Source organism: Falco cherrug, chromosome 3 (assembly GCF_023634085.1).
Source record: "Falco cherrug isolate bFalChe1 chromosome 3, bFalChe1.pri, whole genome shotgun sequence".
In the NCBI taxonomy this organism is placed as follows: domain Eukaryota; kingdom Metazoa; phylum Chordata; class Aves; order Falconiformes; family Falconidae; genus Falco; species Falco cherrug.
The window spans coordinates 58053739-58071220 of record NC_073699.1 but is presented as its reverse complement, the minus strand read 5'-3'; the positions used below and the strand labels follow the sequence as shown (position 1 = coordinate 58071220).

The 17482-nt window shown below is 39.7% G+C and overlaps 1 protein-coding gene across 1 annotated transcript; it reads right to left on the bottom strand.

The window, feature by feature from the left end:
• Nucleotides 1-1578: 1578 nt before the first annotated feature.
• Nucleotides 1579-15547, bottom strand: CLUL1 (clusterin like 1). Its single transcript, XM_014285768.3, has 8 exons — nt 15448-15547; nt 14418-14527; nt 13101-13249; nt 10381-10548; nt 7937-8381; nt 6506-6643; nt 2875-3089; nt 1579-1749 (listed from the first exon to the last, which is right to left on the bottom strand). The coding sequence occupies exons 2-8, from the start codon at nt 14518-14520 to the stop codon at nt 1582-1584; spliced, it is 1386 nt and encodes a 461-aa protein (XP_014141243.1). The 5' UTR covers nt 14521-14527; nt 15448-15547; the 3' UTR covers nt 1579-1581.
• Between the last annotated feature and the right edge of the window lie 1935 nt (nt 15548-17482).

Below are 17482 nucleotides of genomic sequence, written 5' to 3'. Positions count from 1 at the left end.
CCTAAATCTGTTGTGCAAACTGAATGGAAAACAGTATTGTGATTTGGAAATTAGTGCCACTTATTTCTCTCAGGTATGAAATGGCTACACAAGATATGTTGCACAGGAAAATCAGACTAAGATTCAGGCTAAAAATCCTAATCAGACTAAGGAAATGAATATTGTCATCATTAGGCCTTGAAGATTAGTCTTGCATGATCTGAAAGAGTATACAACATCAATAACTGCATATAAATTACAGAGAATTTTGAAGAAAAACTGTAGAGAAACTGTGCTGAGCATTTTATTTGATAGGTTCATAAATATTAAAATATTTTTGTATTTTAAATATAATATACACAGGATTTCACCAATATTTACGTAAGCAAAGTTTGTGGTGAGGCTTATTATATTCTAAGTTCTGCAGCTCACCTCAGCTTTTCTGGTGGAAGTGATTTCTTTCATCTGCTTAAAAATTATGAGTCTGACCTCAAAAGAATAACCAGAATTAATATAGAATACTGAAATTTTCTTTTCTTCATCTACTTTGTTAATGCTGAATTCTTTTCACGTGTCTCTCGAGACTTCTGTGTGCATTCAGGTCATGCTTTATTTGCTGAGATGAGGATATCACACACCCAAGACCTAAAGAGGAGCCACGTCGAAATCTAGTGCCTCCTTGGAAGACTGGGGGACACTACAGTGATTTGCCTTTAGGTCTCAGGTGTTGTGGCTCCGGTCCCTGAGAGAGCCAACTGTGAGAGTCAGAGGCCACCAGAGCTGTGCATCCTGGAGCCCCCTGGGTTTCCCTGGACAGCTGGCTAGCCCCACAGTGGCATGACGCCACCTGAAACCGCCCTTCTTTCATGGAGGTTCCCCATGGAGTTAGGGAGTATGAAGCATTGTCTTCCCCTGCCTCTCTGCCTGGTTCTTCCCTCCCTGTCTAGAAATCTCTTAAGCACAGAGAGAGGCCTTTGTGAGCCTTTTCTACAAAAATGGTTAGAAGCCCATGTGAAGGATCTTTCTGTGCACATTCCTATGAGGCAAACTGCAGACTGTTAACAATCTGAGCAGAGTGCTGCTAATAGGAAAATGTTATGGTAAGAGAGCTCTTTCATGTCCTGGTGCTGATTCCAACTTTGCACTCCTTTATCATCAAAAATGATACAGAGCATGCTCTGAAAAACTGCCAAAAATAAAACCCATAATGAACATGGTAATTCCAGTTCATTTGTGATGAATGAACACAAAGACGTGGTTTCCAATGCCAAAGCTCTGGACTGTGGTTGTGAGGCAGTTCTCTTCTGAAGTAATATTTATCATCACATTACCTCATCCCAGATGCTGCTTAAAGATCCAGGGTTTCACAGTTAATAAGGCAAAATTTTTAATATCATCATGTCTGTGTTTTGCAGGCTAGAACATTGAGTACTTGTTTTTGTTTTCCATAATGCTTGTTTGTCTCAATCAATGTGTGTTTCTGAGGAGACTGTCTTGTATATACCAGGACTGAATCCTGTTCCAACTAAAATTAATTCCAATGTAAGCACCTCTTATGAAGAATTGTGTTCTCTATGAAAGGAGAAAGAATGAACTTACCACTTAAAAATTCTGCTTATATAGTTGCAGTGCTTTCCCAGCTATGTATTCAATGAATTCACCACTCTTTGGATCTAAGTTGGAGGGAACTTTGATGGTGAAAGTAGGTGAAGTCAGAATATTCACCTCTACCACAGTTTCATTTTTACCAGAGGGATCCCCAGGTACCACCTAGAAGAGAACAAATCAGTACTTTAGACACTACAAACTAGTGCATATTTTCAGTTTTGTTTCTACCTACTGTGCCTACTGTCTTTAATGGGAAATTAAACAGAGCAATATTTTACATTTGTATGCTTTCTTGAAATTACTTTCTTCTTGAAAAGACAGTGGGTGTCTGAATTTTATTGTAGGTGGTGGGAAGAGCTGACACGGCACTGCAGGACCATATTAAAGAACTGCATCTTAATATTTGTACCAGGAACTACATCTATAAAGAGCTTCTGTTCTGCTAATGAAAACTTGCATGTGAGTCGTCCCACTAATTTCAAGACAAAGTTTGTGTGATTGAAATTACTCATTCCTGTGTGTTTTTCAAAACCAGACTGACTTCTGTAGGGTTTTTTTTCTAGAGCAGATAGCTTGGACTCAGTTGGGAAAGTGTCCTTAAATATTACCTGTCCCCTTGTTCCTGATTTTGTGCTTTTTTTGGTGGACTGCACAATTGTTTCATATAAAGTTCATGTAGTAATAGTAGTACATTGGATTTCTGAGTTGGAAGGGAGAATAAGGACTTGTCCTTCACCCAGCAAAATGGATTGTATTTACCTTGGATATATTCTTGTGTGTTAGATACAGTTAGTCATGATGTATTTATTGGAATATTGACAGATGCTGTTACAGATATGCAGCGTCCACTGCAATAATCTGCATAACATTTGCCACCTTTGAGCTTTGGGATATATAGGTACAGATATAGACATATAACTGGATATTCAGGGATCCAATAAGGATGTGTTACTGACCGGTACAGTGAAATTTATCTGTGAAGGTAATCTGAGGCCAGTCAAAGCTGCTAGTGTCAATTTATTCTTATAAGACAGTGATTCAGGTTAGCCTGTCAGCCATCCGTCAGACTAAAAGGATTTAAAGGAAAATAGTTTCTAATCTCTGGAGTTTGAGCTCATCAAGGGATTATCAAGCATACATCAATTCAAGATGAGTAGGAACTTTGTGTTGTAAAAACCAAACATTACACATGTACAAACATCCACAATCCCCAAGAGCATAACTATGAGCAATGCATAGGTCAAAGACAGCACTGTGCAGTAGCTCCCTTCAGCAGACAACCCTTACCTTAACTATATTGAAAATGTTTTCTGGTCCGATGGTCATATTGGATAACTCAGACACCCACCCAAATCTTTCTTTCATTTTGTTCAACAAGTAGGAAGTGTCTTCTGTATGACGCTGAACCACCTGGAGAATCTGCTCATACTGCTTCTCTGAGAGATTAACCAGTTTAAAGGCTTCATCAAACTTTATGTGCAGTTCGGGAACATTTGGGCAATCTGTTAGAAAAGACAGCCACCATGAAGCTTATAGGAATGTAATGTCTTGTACTTTTTCTTTTCTATCTGAAGTACAGAAAACTGTTAAATAGTCTAGCAAGGGGGTATGTTTTGGGTCGGTGTTTAAATAATACTTAAAAAGAGTAATTCTTGCTAACCTATTTTGGTAGATTTTGTTTAGGTTCATAATGACTAAATGGATTAGTTATCCCATTTGCTGTATTACAATGATTTACCAAGTACTTTAAGGTTTATATCATATGTCATGGCAATAGATTTTCTGTTATACTAAATAGGAATTGTAGATTTTACATATGGCACCTTCGTAATCTCCTTATACATTGTTGTGTTTTTTTTTTTTAATTGTTCGTATTCCATTGTCAATCCATCCCAAGTAGTGGGATGCAAGGCAGGGACTGGGGGAGCAAAGTCTTTCGCACTGTAAGAGAAGATCAGGTTTGAGAGCACTTGAGGAACATGAATATACATAGGTCCTGATGATGATGCATCCCAGAGTCCTGAGAGAATTGGTTGATGTAGTTGCCAAGCCACTCTCCATGATATTTGAGAAGTCATGGCAGTCAGGCAAAGTCCCTAGTGACTGGAAAAAGCAAAACGTTGTACCCCTTTTTAAAAAGCGTAGAAAGGAGGGCCCTAGGAACTACCGACTTGTCAGTCTCACCTCTGTGCCTGGGAAGATCATGGAACAGATCCTCCTAGAAGCTATGCTAAGGCACATGGAGGACAGGGAGGCGATTTGAGACAGCCAATGTGGCTTCCCCAAGGGCAAGTCCCACCTGACCAACCTAGTGGCCTTCTGCAATGGAGTGACTACCTCGGTGTATAAGGGAAGAGCTACAGATGTCGTCTGTCTGGACTTCTGTAAGGCCTTTGACATGGTCCCTCACAACATCCTTCTCTCTAAATTAGGGAGATATGGATTTGTAGATGTGGCACTTAGGGACATGGTTTAGTGGTGGACTTGGCAGTGTTGGGTTAACAGTTGGACTTGGTGATCTCTAAAGGTCTTTTCCAGCCTAAATGATTCTATGATTCCATGATCAGTGGACTGTTCATTGGATGATGAATTGGTTTGATGGTTGCATCCAGAGGGTAGTGGTCAACAGCTCGATGTCCAGATGGAGACTGGTGACAAGTGGTATCCCTCAGGGGTTTGTGTGGGGACCAGTACTGTTTAGTGGGATTGAGTGCACCCTCAGCAAGTTCGCAGATGACACCAAGCTGAGTGGTGTGGCTGACATGCCTGAGGGACAGGACACCATCCAGAGGAACCTGGACAAACTTGAGAAGTGAGCCTGTGTGAACGTTGTGAGGTTCATCAAGGCCAAGTGCAAGGTTCTGCACACAGGTCAGGGCAATCCCCAGTTTCAATACAGGCTGGGGGATGAAAGGCTTGAAGGCAGGCCTGCAGAGAAAGACTTGGGAGCACTGGTGGATAAAAAGCTGGACATGAGCCAGCAACACGCGCTTGCAGCTCAGGAGGCCAACCTCTGCTGGGCTGCATTGAAACAAGTGTGGCCAGTGGGTCGAGGGAGGTGATTCTGCTCTGCCCTGCTCTGGTGGGACCCCACTGCAGCGCTGCGTCTGGCTCTGGGGCCTCAGCACAAGAAAGACAGGGACCTGTTGGAGGGGGTCCAGAGGAGGGCCACAAAGATGATCAGTGGATTGGAACACTTCTCCTATGAAGACAGGCTTCTGTCTTCTGACAGAGCTGGCATTGTTCAGCCTGGGGAAGAGAAGGCTCCAGGGAGACCTTATTGTGGCCTTTCAGTACTTTAAGGGGGCTAATAAGAAGGAGGGGGACAGGCACTTCAGTAGGGCCTGTTGCAATAGGACAAGGGGTAATGGTTTTAAACTAAAACAGGGTAGATTTAGACAATATAAGGAAGACATTTTTTGCATTATGGTGGTGAAACACTGGAAGAGGTTTCCCAGAGAGGTGGTAGATGCCCCATATCTGGAAACGTTCAAGGTCAGGCTGGATGAGGCTCTGAGCAACTTGATCAAGTTGAAGATGGCCCTGCTTATTGCAGGTGGGGTTGCATTAGATCAGGGGTCCTCCAACTACGGCCTGCGGGCCGGATACGGCCCCCCAGGGTCCTCAATCCGGCCCCCGGTATTTACAGAACCCCCCCGCCGGGGGTTGGGGGGGAAACCAAGCAGCCGCAGATGGCTGCCTGCCACTGCATCCGTGTGCCGGCCCCCTGGTTAAAAAGTTTGAGGACCCCTGCACTAGATGATCTTTAAAGATGCCTTCCAACCTGAACCAGTCTATGATTCTATCGTACAGCTTATTATAAGAAAGCTTGTATATTACTATTCCTGTTGAGTGTTAAGGCCTAATATTTACCTAACAATAGCTAGATATTAGTATGTGACTAGTATCATCTGCCATGAATTCAGAACTGAAGTGTGCTGTGGTTTTTTCTTTACTAAAATACAGATTTTTAAAAAGGACCTATTTAACCGATACAAAAATTATTGTGGAAAAGTAAAATTTATTTCCTGTCAAATAAGAATGTCAAAGGACACCCTCAGGCTGATAGTACAGTAACCACAGATACTAACTGGTGTCCGTGATACAGATTTGTAGACACATACTTTTACTGAGATGGAAGTGGTCTAGTGTTCTTTTCAAAATGTGTCATTGGATCATTAGTATTTGCTACACTGGAGATATTCTGAAGACACAGGTTTAAGCATATTCTGTGGCTTTTAAGACTTAAATAATTCTGGAAATACAGATGTGCTATGCTGCAGTGGGAGTCGTGAGAGCAGTTCTAGGTCATGCAGTACAAATGTTTTTTTCCAGGTGTCCATGGAAGGTGCATGCCAAAGCTTTTCCATCTCCTTATATACTGACTAGCAGTCCCCTTTTTTGTCTTTAATATCAGCCTTGTTTGCTGACACGGTTCAGCAAAGAGTAATTATAGGATCTTCAGTGCTTGCTTCCTTGCGAGGAGCTGAATGCTATTTGATGTTACATCTGGTTGACTGCAGGAGAAGCAAGAGTCAGGAGTTTGAGCTTCTCCTCATTTTCTGTTCAGCACTTCTGCACCCAGGCAAGATCGATTACTGCCTGACCTCTTGCTTCTCTGCAGGATGGCAACTCTAACAAAATATATAGTTATTTTGTTAGAGAGTGTACAACTTTTTGCACCACCAGTGGTATGTTAACAACTGAGTTATACTGACACTCTGTGGAGACAGTGGGGAAAGGTAATTGAAATCATCTGGAATGAGGAAGAGTGTATCCGTAGTTACAGTAAAACCTCTGTGACTCAATGTTAATTCCAAAAATATGGAAACAGCGCAGTAGAAAATGACAACCTAAAAATCTACAAACTGCTGATCAATTCATTAAAGAGAAAAATAATTGGAAAATGTCTATTTACCATGCAAAAGATTGTCTTGACATTTCTGACATCTCTCATGAAACTGTGGGCATCCAGAGGAGTTCTCTCGAAGCTCCCTGCACTGAGGTCTCTGGCGCCCTGACACAATTTTTGAGAACATGCCTCTTCTGTCAGGATCTAGAATGAAGTCACAGTATTTTTAGACTGTCATTAAGCTTAGGGTCTTGATAAATGTACATTTGTTACCTACTGTGTGTGCTAGAATATAATTTCTTGCCCTTAATCTGAAATGACTGACATAATTTCCGTGCTCACCCTCCTCCCACCCCCCCAAAAAAACCCCAACAACAAACCAAACAACTAAAAAAAAGAAAAAAGGAATAAAATATTACAAAGTAGAAGTCAGGAGAAGATACAAAGAAGATACAAAGAAGATGTTTTCTTCCAAGGAATTCATGCCACTATAGTATATTCCCTTATAAAGGCATAGTAGCGTATTCCCCACTAACAGCCAAACAATTTTTAATATTATTACATGTTACTTCTACAACATGCAAGTTCTGGTAAGATCTCTTTGACCCTTAGTAGTCAAAATGTTTCATAATCACATACAGCTAGATAAGAGCCCATTACCAAAGCTTTTTTCTGAGGTCACATGGGTCATGATACAGGAAAAATTTAAAAATGCTACTGAAGAATCACTTAACTTTACCTGCCACTCAGAGTTATGGCATGTGCTTACTGTGATCTCCTTATAGACAGGCACCAGCATGTATTTGGATGATGCTTCTTTTTCTGTTTGTGCTAGTAAAATATGAAGGATAAGGCTTTTCTGTACTCTAAAAATTGATTATGATTTTTTTCCTCCATTGAGAGTTATCACCTGAAACCAATCTTATGCCCAGATTTTTTCTGGTCATTGGAAAACATGATGGCTGGTTTGTATTTGATTGGCACACCACATTGCTGCGGTAGCCTGGAATAGGGCTTGCAGCTGTCTGACTGAGTTTAGTGTGATTTGGAAAGGGCAGGGATATGACTTGACATGTCACAGAACTACCCTAATTTTTTAGAATTGGTGACATGTCAATAGGATATGATATAAATCATATCGTGACAAATGCTGAGATCAGACCTGTCAGTCAGCCTTTTAAAAACCTGCATCCATCATGAATTCAAGCACTTCTGAGGAACTGCAAATTCTTCGAGAATTGCTGTGGAAATCAGGCTATGTAGAACCCGTAAGTCCCCCTGTGACATTTCTTTGAGATTTCTAGGTGATCTGTACCTTTATATTTAACTGATGAAGTTATCCTCTGCCCATGCCTGTTTAACCAAGAAAGCCTCCAGAGCTTCAACACAGTATCTCACACTAACATACTGCGAACTGAATCATTACCCATAGTTTAGCAATCCCAAGGGATCTGATGTCATTGACAGTGCAGTTGATTTTCATTTTCTAACACTTGCCTTTGGCTTGTTCTGGCACATCTCTTCTACTATCTCTGTATTCATCAAATGCTTCAGTAATCACCTCACTGACACCTTCAAACACCGTCTTACTGAAATCAAAAACTGTCTGTAAGAAACCAGGTATATTCCAGCCTTTCTGTGAGCCATTATTTCTGGTGATGTCCTCAGGTAAAGCTGTCATGCTGGGGGACTCATTCAAGTCCAGATCAGACATGAAATACATTTGAAAAGACTGGTCAAATTCTCTTTGCATCTGCTTGAAAAATATGATACTTCTGTTAAATACTGAGCCCATATCTGATAATAATTGTCTAAATAAATCTTCCATTTTTTCTAGCTGGGTATCCTCTTTCTCAGGCTTTTCATTAAATTGGATGTCTTTTTCTTGATCCTCATGAAAAGTAAAAATGAGCGGAGGTATTTTCCTCAAAAAATCTTCAACCTGTGTATAAGAAGGAGATAGATCAGCTGCCTGACAAGTTAACAGTTTTTCATCGCTCAAGGAAGTGGTTCCAATTTTTATCTTTCAAATACCCATAGAAACAGTGCCCTCTTAATAACTGCAAACTCACCATATTCTCCAAAGTAATTTAAGACACTAGACTCTAAAGAATGAAAGTATGTTCAGTCTAAATCATTAGCTCTAAATCAGATCTGGAGTAAAAGTGTTGCCAGTTGGCCTTTAATCTGTGGAGGCTTGAAGTTAGTATTGGCGTTTGGGTTTCTTCCAACAAACAATTTGGACTTTATCTTGGAAACATTTCCGTGGTACTTATGCACAGTGTAGGGAACAGAAGGCAATTGTTCTCTCTGTGATCTGTAAACACCCTGTCCTCTCTCACCAACAGCCAAGTCCTTACATCCTTGTGCAAATGGAAACCCATTAAAATCAATGCAACAGTGGTTCCGGGTCCATGGCTTGATGATGGAAGAGGTCAAGTGTTGACTCTGCTTTAGAGAGTTCCCACTCCCTGGGTCTCAGCCACTGGTTCCCTGCTTTGTGCTTTAACGCACCACCTTTGCCTGAGCAGATGCAGTGGCGTGTGGAGCCACGCTTCATGGCATTAGCAAAATGGTAAAGGTTTTGAAGCACCCTGCCAAACTCACAGAAGATAGAGACAGAGATAGAGATGGAGATGGAGATGGAGAGAGAGAGGGAGAGATACACATATACATGCGCATATAAATATACATATGCATATACATATAGTTTTTTTTCTTTTGATTCGATCAGCTGCTTGAGCTGACCACTAGTGCAGTTCAGAGGGAAGGTGAATTGTGAAACAGCCCTGCAGGAACAGCCTAAGCCCCTATTGCCCCTACTGCCTGTGTATCATCAGCCACAGCTATCACCCTTGTCCTCTTTTTTTAAAATGATTCAGGTCACAACACATTTCTTACTTTGATTGCTTCAAAAACCCCATATAGCTCAGTGAGGAAGTAACCAAGAGGGTCAAAGACAGTGACAGTGCAGTATATAACTTCTACTGCAAGAATTTCAACCTGATATCCACAGACTCTTGAAAGGCCAAGAGATACACTTGAGGTATCCATGAAAGTTATCTAAAAAGCCAAAAGTATCACCAATAGTCTTAAATTTAATATCTTCCACATTTTTACCTGAATAATTTTAAGAATATGCACAAATGTTTAAACACCTTTGCTCTAAAGCTTGTCACTTCTGAAACACACAAGTTACTGTGTTTTTGCAGTGCCTGGGGATGTGAAAGCTAGGTAATCTGACTGAAATTTCAGTAGCAGTAATTGTGCGGTTTTGGTTGTTAAGCTGCACTTAAAGCATACGGCCAAATAAAAAATGTTATTACAATTTTAAAAATCTTGTAATAATAATAATGTCCCAGCCAGGGAAGCACATTTTCTTTCTTGTAGAATTAAAGGGGTCTCCTTTGCTGACAGTTTCCTTTATTAAAAATCAGTTGAACATTTTAAAGCTATTTTGTTACTCGAGAGTAGATTTAAAATAAAATAAACATTGGAAAGAATGATGTTGTACAAGGAGGTGATTTTTTTCCCATGGAATTTTGCTAACTATATCTACACTTTTAATTCTGCTGATTTTCAGATAGACCATATTCTGTGTGATATTCTTCACACACAGTTATTGAGCATCTTAATGCAAATCCTGCTGTGAGAGACAACACTGTGTATGTTGAGTAACTCTGTTGGAGTCAGGGGAATAATCAGTGTCCATGTAGTCACACCAGGTGCAACTGAACACATTTTGGCTCAGTGTTCAATGAATATAATTGTATATAATCTCTGTCATAAAACTTCACAGTTATTTGCAGACCCTCCAAATCAAATTAATTTTAATAACCTGATATAATTGGCAGATCTGGTATTGAGAAAATAAAATGTGCTCTCTCTAAAACTATTAGGTGAATTCAAGAGTATTTCCAAGACACAAAATCTTTTCCTACCTTTCTTCTAAATGTTGAAAACCCGTGTTTGCAAGTTGTATAATATCTCATGCAGGTACTTTCTAAACAAGATTCACATTCATCCCATAAATTTTTCAAGGATATGTGACATTGTCTTTCTTCTTCTTCTAGTCTTGCTTTTACTTCATCCATAAGTTGCAAGGCTTGCTAAGTAAGAAAAAAGATTCAGTTGAGGGCAATTTTCAGATTAATATTCTAAATACTTATCCTGGCATTGATCACTCATTTGGACTATTATGGTTTCTTTTTGTTGCTAGTCCCTAACCATTAAGTTGTCTTCTCAGCTGCAGTCACATATGGAGGGAACTGAAAATTGAAAAACTTTTCTTACAGGGTTTTTCTGATGTTGTTCTCTCAAAGGGCACAGTCTACAAAACCAGATGTGTCTCTACAGTCTACCTGGATCTTTTAGGTTTTGAAAATAAAACACACACCTGTCTGTGAAAGATGCATTCATCCTCTCACAAGGTCATGTGCTCAACTGGTATCATTTTTTCTCCATACAACATTTGCAGTATTCATCTGTTCCACAAACAGCCCTTTTTTGTAGCTTTGCTCTGTTCTTCAAGGGTGTGATATTTCAAGAGGCTAGGTCCTTACCATACATAAATTCTTCCTTTAATGCAGAAATAAGTAAAAGTATAGCAATTTCTCTGGAATTATACTAATCAAAAGACTCAAGTAAGGGGCTTTCTTCCTGCTTCTGTGGAAGTGTGAGGCACTCCTTCCACACTGAAGGGAATCAAGACACATTTTACAATGTTGCTTCTATTTACTGTATCATTGTTTATCAGGTAGAGCACAAAGCTGAGCAGATCAGAAGCAGCTTTTTAGAGCAGATTTGGCAATGGAAAGGCAGAAAGACTTCCTATTGAAGTAGGTTGCACATCATTAATTTTTTTTTTTTCAGGCACAACGTATTTTAATAGTTTATGTTTCCAAACAATGTTCCAAGTTGTTGCTGTGTATGACAGAAACCTTTTATTTGGTCAGTCTTACTCCTTTCTGGCAGCATTTCAATAGGGAAGCAGCTCACAGTAAAGAAAACTTCTGTCAGAATGTGCTGGGTAGAGACAGTAACTGTGGTCTTCATAGCCTATGTTTAATTATTTTCTGATCTAATACATTTATTCAGTGTTTTATGAACTCTAGCTGTGGGTGTAAGTTCTGCGTAAATGAAATCATCCAGTAAAAGCTAAAAACAGCACAGATCATGGCAGTGTACTGGTGTTCCTAAAGATGTTAGAAAGCTATCAGGTACTTTTGGGCTTGCTGATACAAATAGTTTAAACTACCTACCAGATGCTGGGGCAAGAGGGAAATTTTCTTCAACTTAATTTAAAGCAATAGTTAGAATCTTTGTACTTTTTAAAATATACAGTAATGTCTAGTTCTCAGGATCATCTGAGCAGATGGCTCTGAGCTAGGCATTGCACTAGGACACTTGAAATTCCCATGATCCCCTGTATTTTCTCTACAGCACATTATCATTTGTGGCTTTGATATTTTCCTGAAGGCCTGATGTTTGCAAAGCAAGCTGGGAACCATCTTGTAGCCTGAGGTGTGTGAAGACATGCAGGGCAGGACTGCTGGACATTCTGCACAGAACACCTTTATACAGTTGCCTTTGTGTGAATTCAGCGAAGCAGGAGATTTCTAGACATAAGCAGTAAGTGTGATGCTTTATTCAACACACTGCTGTTGCAGCAGCTCTGGCTTCTGGATGTTAGAAAACTCGGGTTCTCTCACCAAAGTAGTGTTTGAGTCCACACACAGCATGCTGTCTCTTTTTACTGCAGAACTTCTGTATCTGCACATGATGGTCACCATCAGCTTGACTATGCCTAGGCTGCTGCTGGTTACCTCCCAATTGCAGAATAAAATGAGAGCTTAGGTCTCAAGATAACATGTTTTATCTTGCAACCAGGGCGGCCTAGGAGAAGGTGACTTGCTAACTAGTGGTTACTCAGCTGTATTTTGTCTAGTGCTCACACTTCCAGTTTCATTGTAGAAATAGCTTAGACATTCAGCCACAGGGGAAAATTAACAGTATGCCACTCAGTTAGAAAGCTGTATTTCTGAGGAAGGATGGAAAGTCTTCACCTCTAGCTTTCAAAAGAACCGTGCAATTTGGAAGAGGCACCAGTGAGGCAGGTGGTGCTCTTGGTCAGTGCTTTATTCCAGCGCAGTCTGAAAGCTTCCCTCAGGGTTGAAACCTCAGTCTGCCAGAGTCCTGCCAGCGGGCAAGCTCTTTCCTAAGAAATTGGTAAATATGAACTGATGTTTTAACTTCTGAAATATGGACATCCAGGTTCCTGATAGGCTAGTAAAGGATGCCTGTTGGCCCAGCTCCTGCTTCCAGGAGACAGGCAGTGAGAACCTCTTTAGAGATGCCAGGAGAGTTTTCTTCTGCTAGGAAAGAAAGGGACAGAAGCAGATTTCCTATCAGTCCTGTGACTACATAAAGAGATGCATGCTGCTTAGTGTACATACAGTGTGGTTTTCACCTTTCCCAGAAAAAGGGAGACACCAAGGGATCCCTTCTGGGTTGCTTATTGGCCTAAGCACAATGGCATGCTGTACTACTTTCAGGAGACTATGCTAAATCTGTGCACAACCTGCCTCATCTGTAATTAAAAATACCCACAACTTAACAAAAATACAAACAAAAACCCCAAAACCCCAGATGCACTTGTTACCTGTTTTTCTTCACTGCTCTTCTTCAAGGTTTTCATCAGATTTATGTGCTTATCTTCATTTCTTTCCATCATAATTTTCATCTGCTTAATACCAATCAAAGCTTTCTTTACTTCTTCATCTACATACTTCTCTCCAACATCAGATAATACTAAAAAAAAAGCCAAATTATACAGTGACTTAATCAGATTTTAACACTATCACAAATTGTCATGCATTGATGATGAAGGAGAATGAAACAGCTCTATGTTTCCCTACAGTTGCGGAGCCAAATCTTGAGATAATGAATGCTGAATAACAGAGCCAAGACAATTTCATCAGATAAGAATCCGTCCCAGAGCCTTTGCCAGTGATCATCTGTGTGCAACTCAGGCTATACATTCAGCTGTCCCCCAGAACAGTTGAGGCTGGAAAGCATCTCTGGAGATCATTGAGTTCAACGCCTCTGCTCAAAGCAGGGTCAACTAGAGCAGGTTGCTCAGCAGGTTGCTACAACTGAGCAGGTATGCTCAGTATTCATAAAAATACTATCTCTAGGCTTTCTGTGAAGTAATGACCATAGAGTTTTGTTGAAAGCCCAGGTTGGCCCACACATTGCACCTTGAAGCTCTGCATGCTTGCCTTTCCTTTGTCTGTATTTATTCCCTTTGCAGAAATACCTTGAAATATCACTGGAGCTATACAAAACAAGTAAAGAATATATCACTCTGACACTGCCAAAAGCACATGTCAGTCATTTCTTCCTTTATGCCTTTCTTCCCCTCCCCTAACTGTGTTTGTTACAGTAATATTATTAATGTAGACTGAAACAAAGGAATATTTCATGGCTGATCCTCTTGGGATTCCTATTCACAAAATTTGAAAGTGAGTATAAGCAGAATGGCTGGGTTTTTTTCTAAATTAAGTAATTTTACTTCAATTATTTGTAATAACCATCTTTTCCAACAAAGTATATAATTGTAGAATAAACATTTTCAAAGATTATATAAACAAAATTATTCAAAACCTGTTGAATTGAATTTTGGGTTCAGTTTATATTCCAATGATTTATGAGGAACAAAATCACCTATAAAAATGCTGTAAATACTTTTTTGTAAGGGGATGCTTAACTGTTAATCCCTTTACTTTCTCATCCTGTTTTTTTTTTAATCTCCCCATTGTATGTGTGTGTATGCATGTAGTCATATGATGGTTTTTGAGCTCCACACATGAAAGTGGATCCTCTTGATGCCAGTGAGTGTGGAAGTCAAAATGCACCAGGAGACTGGAGACCTGTACCCAGGGGCTTCGCACACTTTTGGTAAGAAAATGCTACTTACCTTTCAGGTTTTCCTGGAGATTCATTTCTTCCTGCCTTGTTGGTGCACACTGATGACCATTCAGCCATAGCACGTATATTATAAATAACCAAGAGGACTTCATGTTCTTTCTGTTAAAGAAGCAGGTCAGTGCAGTTAAAGTAAGCATCTTCATGATGCTCAAATGCCTAGGTGTAATGTTTACTAAGTATTACAAAAGTTTCCATTAATTTTTACTTAAACTATGGTTTCGGAGATCAGTAACATGCACCTAAATGCTACTGTTAGTGAAAACATAAGTAAGAAGCTTGATCTCATTTTTCATCATCTATTCAGACCAACTAGATTAATTCCACTGAGTTTGCACAGTGTTGTAACAGAATCAGGACATAGATATATATATAAAACCAAAAGCTTATGCAGCTCAGTTGTCCCTTTTCTACCTTGTGAAACACACTAATTACTGGTCTCACACTATGTTCTTAGTTCATTCTATAAATGCATCCATGCTAAACGTTATTGCAAAACTTAAAAAGGGGAATTTCTAGAATGTTGTTCCCTTCTTCATCTCCAAACATGCAATTCCTTTCATTGTCCTTCAGGATAATAGTTAATGTAGCAGACACAATAATAGGCGTGCCAAGCAATTGGCAATTAGATCAGTTTTGTAAGCAAACACATCAGCAGTTGAAAGAAAGTCCTACAAAATAAGGGGAGGAAATGCCATTTGCTTTATTTCCATCTCAAGAGCAGTTAGAGGAGAAAAGTGTATTTTTAAAAAAACATGCAACTACACTTTATAGTTATCATTTGATTAAGTGAACACAGTATTTAAATGCCGCCTTCTTAGGCAGTATAGCCTTCTTGGAGATGCAGCCATCAGCTGCAAGTGCGAATGTAAATTAAGAGCCTAGATGTATTTATAGCCTGGATTTACTTGTTATAGTTACTTGCATATTGTACCTTTACATTTATAGCGAAAGACCAATTAAATTTGCAAAGAAATACAAATACATTACCAAAGAAAAGTAAAAAAACCCAACATATTTACCATTAATACCGAAACACCTCCTCTGCAAAATTGCTCCCTGCGTCAGGAAGGGGTCGGGCTGTGTTCTGATCTAATTGCTGGGAGTGTCAGGGATTTTTCCATGTTCTACTTATCTGATGAGAAGGTACTTAATCCTATTAACGGGACATGTTGTCATTAGGCTGGAGAATTTTGCGTGGATAGGACTTCATGCTCATCTCTGTGGTCAAAACCACTAGGGGGAGTGTTGGGCAGAATTGCATAATTTAATGTAATTTGGATCCGTTATTTTTCTGTAGTTGGTAGCTTTTTATCTTACTAGCTCTTCCATTGTCTTGCTTTTTACCTTAGGAGACATCTGCAGCTTATGTTCTTAGTGAAATTGTTACAATTAGTTTGGCTAAAAATAGCTTCATTTAATCTCTTCAGCATAGTTTTAGTTTGCTATAAAAAACACTGGATTACATAATGGCCTTCATATACCTTCTGAAGATACAGAAATCAGAAAAAAAAAAAAGGAATCCAGCTACAGGCTAGCATATGAGTAGAATCTGAAATGAGATAAGCATTTTGTACATCATTATACTTGCTCATGTTTTAGGGATTTACCCTCTTAATGATTTTCTTCAGTTAATCCATGTGTCTGAAATATGTCTGGGACTTGACCTGCATTAAGTTTTGCATTCTTTGAAGTAAGATACTGAAATACTAACAGATGCTTGATATAAAATATGGACAAGTATTGTTAGCAAATCATATCCCACCTTGTGATGTTCAGCAAAAATACCGCCTTGAATTCAAAGAGGAGACAGGGAAAACAGGTGCCTGTAGCTCACGGTCTGTAAAAGCAGTTTTAAAACATCCTTCTTTTTTTTTTTTTTTTGTTTACCTCATTGTTCATAAAAGCCAATTGATGATTGATGGTTAAAATCTAGTAGATTAATGCTGCTTAGGCAAGAGATTTGAGGTTTTATTTTTAAACATGTTATCAGGAAGAGTGGAGAACACGTTAGCTCTAATGTGAACAGCAAGTCCTCAACTTGCATTAAAAATTAAGATAGCTCCACTCATTTTCTGAAAATGATGGATGGGAGGGGAATATATATTTTGGTTTAGTATATACATATTGCTGGCTCACTTAAATGCTGGCTCATTTGACCAAGACTCATCACTATTCAAAACCTTTCAAGTTCTCTTTTGTGGCAATAGCAAGCAGGCACCCACCCCTGCAGACTTTGCAGTCCCCTGGCCAGACTGTTTGTTAAGCACCCCTGGGGCTTGGGCTGAAGTAAAAGGGGCAGTCTCCCTGGGCCCCGTGCTTGGCTCAGGATAGAGAGTAAATGGAAAATACAATTGCACAAAGAAAGACGATCTATTACAGACACTTGTGAAATGTGTGTTACTAGCCTACACATGTAACGAATCCTAACACACTTTAATCTTTCACTACCAGAGTTTGCCCCCTCATTTTTGGCATTTTTCTTTGCTAATACTCATTTACTAGCAGTAGTTACTGCTGGCCTTTCTGGACCTGACTCAATATAGAGCAAGCTTTACTCAATCCAGAGCAAAAAGGGCAATTTCAACACATCACCCACAGTTCACAAGAATTTGCAAGAAAGCAAGCGGCCCCAGCCACGCAGGGAGGGAGAGCAGCACTCCTGCCCCAGAGTGGAGACACTGGAGGCTGCCTCTGGCACAGATACCACTGCTTGTTTTCAGAACTGCCTGTCTTCTGAAGGTCTCTGGGCAGCGACCTCTGGTCAAATATGCTCTTGCACCTTGCAAAGCCAGTCTTTAAGGAAAATCTGTACTGAAGCGAATGCTGAGACATGGAGTCTGGGGGGTGTGAGGCTCCTTTTCTCAATTCAGTTGATTTTGAAAATTGCAAAGTGTATGGCATTGTCTTAGATGTCGATCCTCACACTCTATTGTAACCACTATGCAACCACATGGAAATACACATTACTATATATAACTATTTCTTATTACAAAACCACCAAATCCTAGTTCTTTGCTCTCATGTTATTTCATATATATCTAATGGCTGAAAGAG

Bases quoted from the DNA above. Each gene is read 5' to 3' on its own strand.
- CLUL1 (XM_014285768.3), bottom strand. From the start codon at position 14,520: ATGAAGTCCTCTTGGTTATTTATAATATACGTGCTATGGCTGAATGGT. The intron at 3,090-6,505 runs GTAAATAGACAT...CTTTTCTAACAG, and splicing joins TCAAGACAATCTTTTGCATG to ATTGCCCAAATGTTCCCGAA. The intron at 1,750-2,874 runs GTAAGGGTTGTC...GTTCTCTTCTAG, and splicing joins ACATTTTCAATATAGTTAAG to GTGGTACCTGGGGATCCCTC.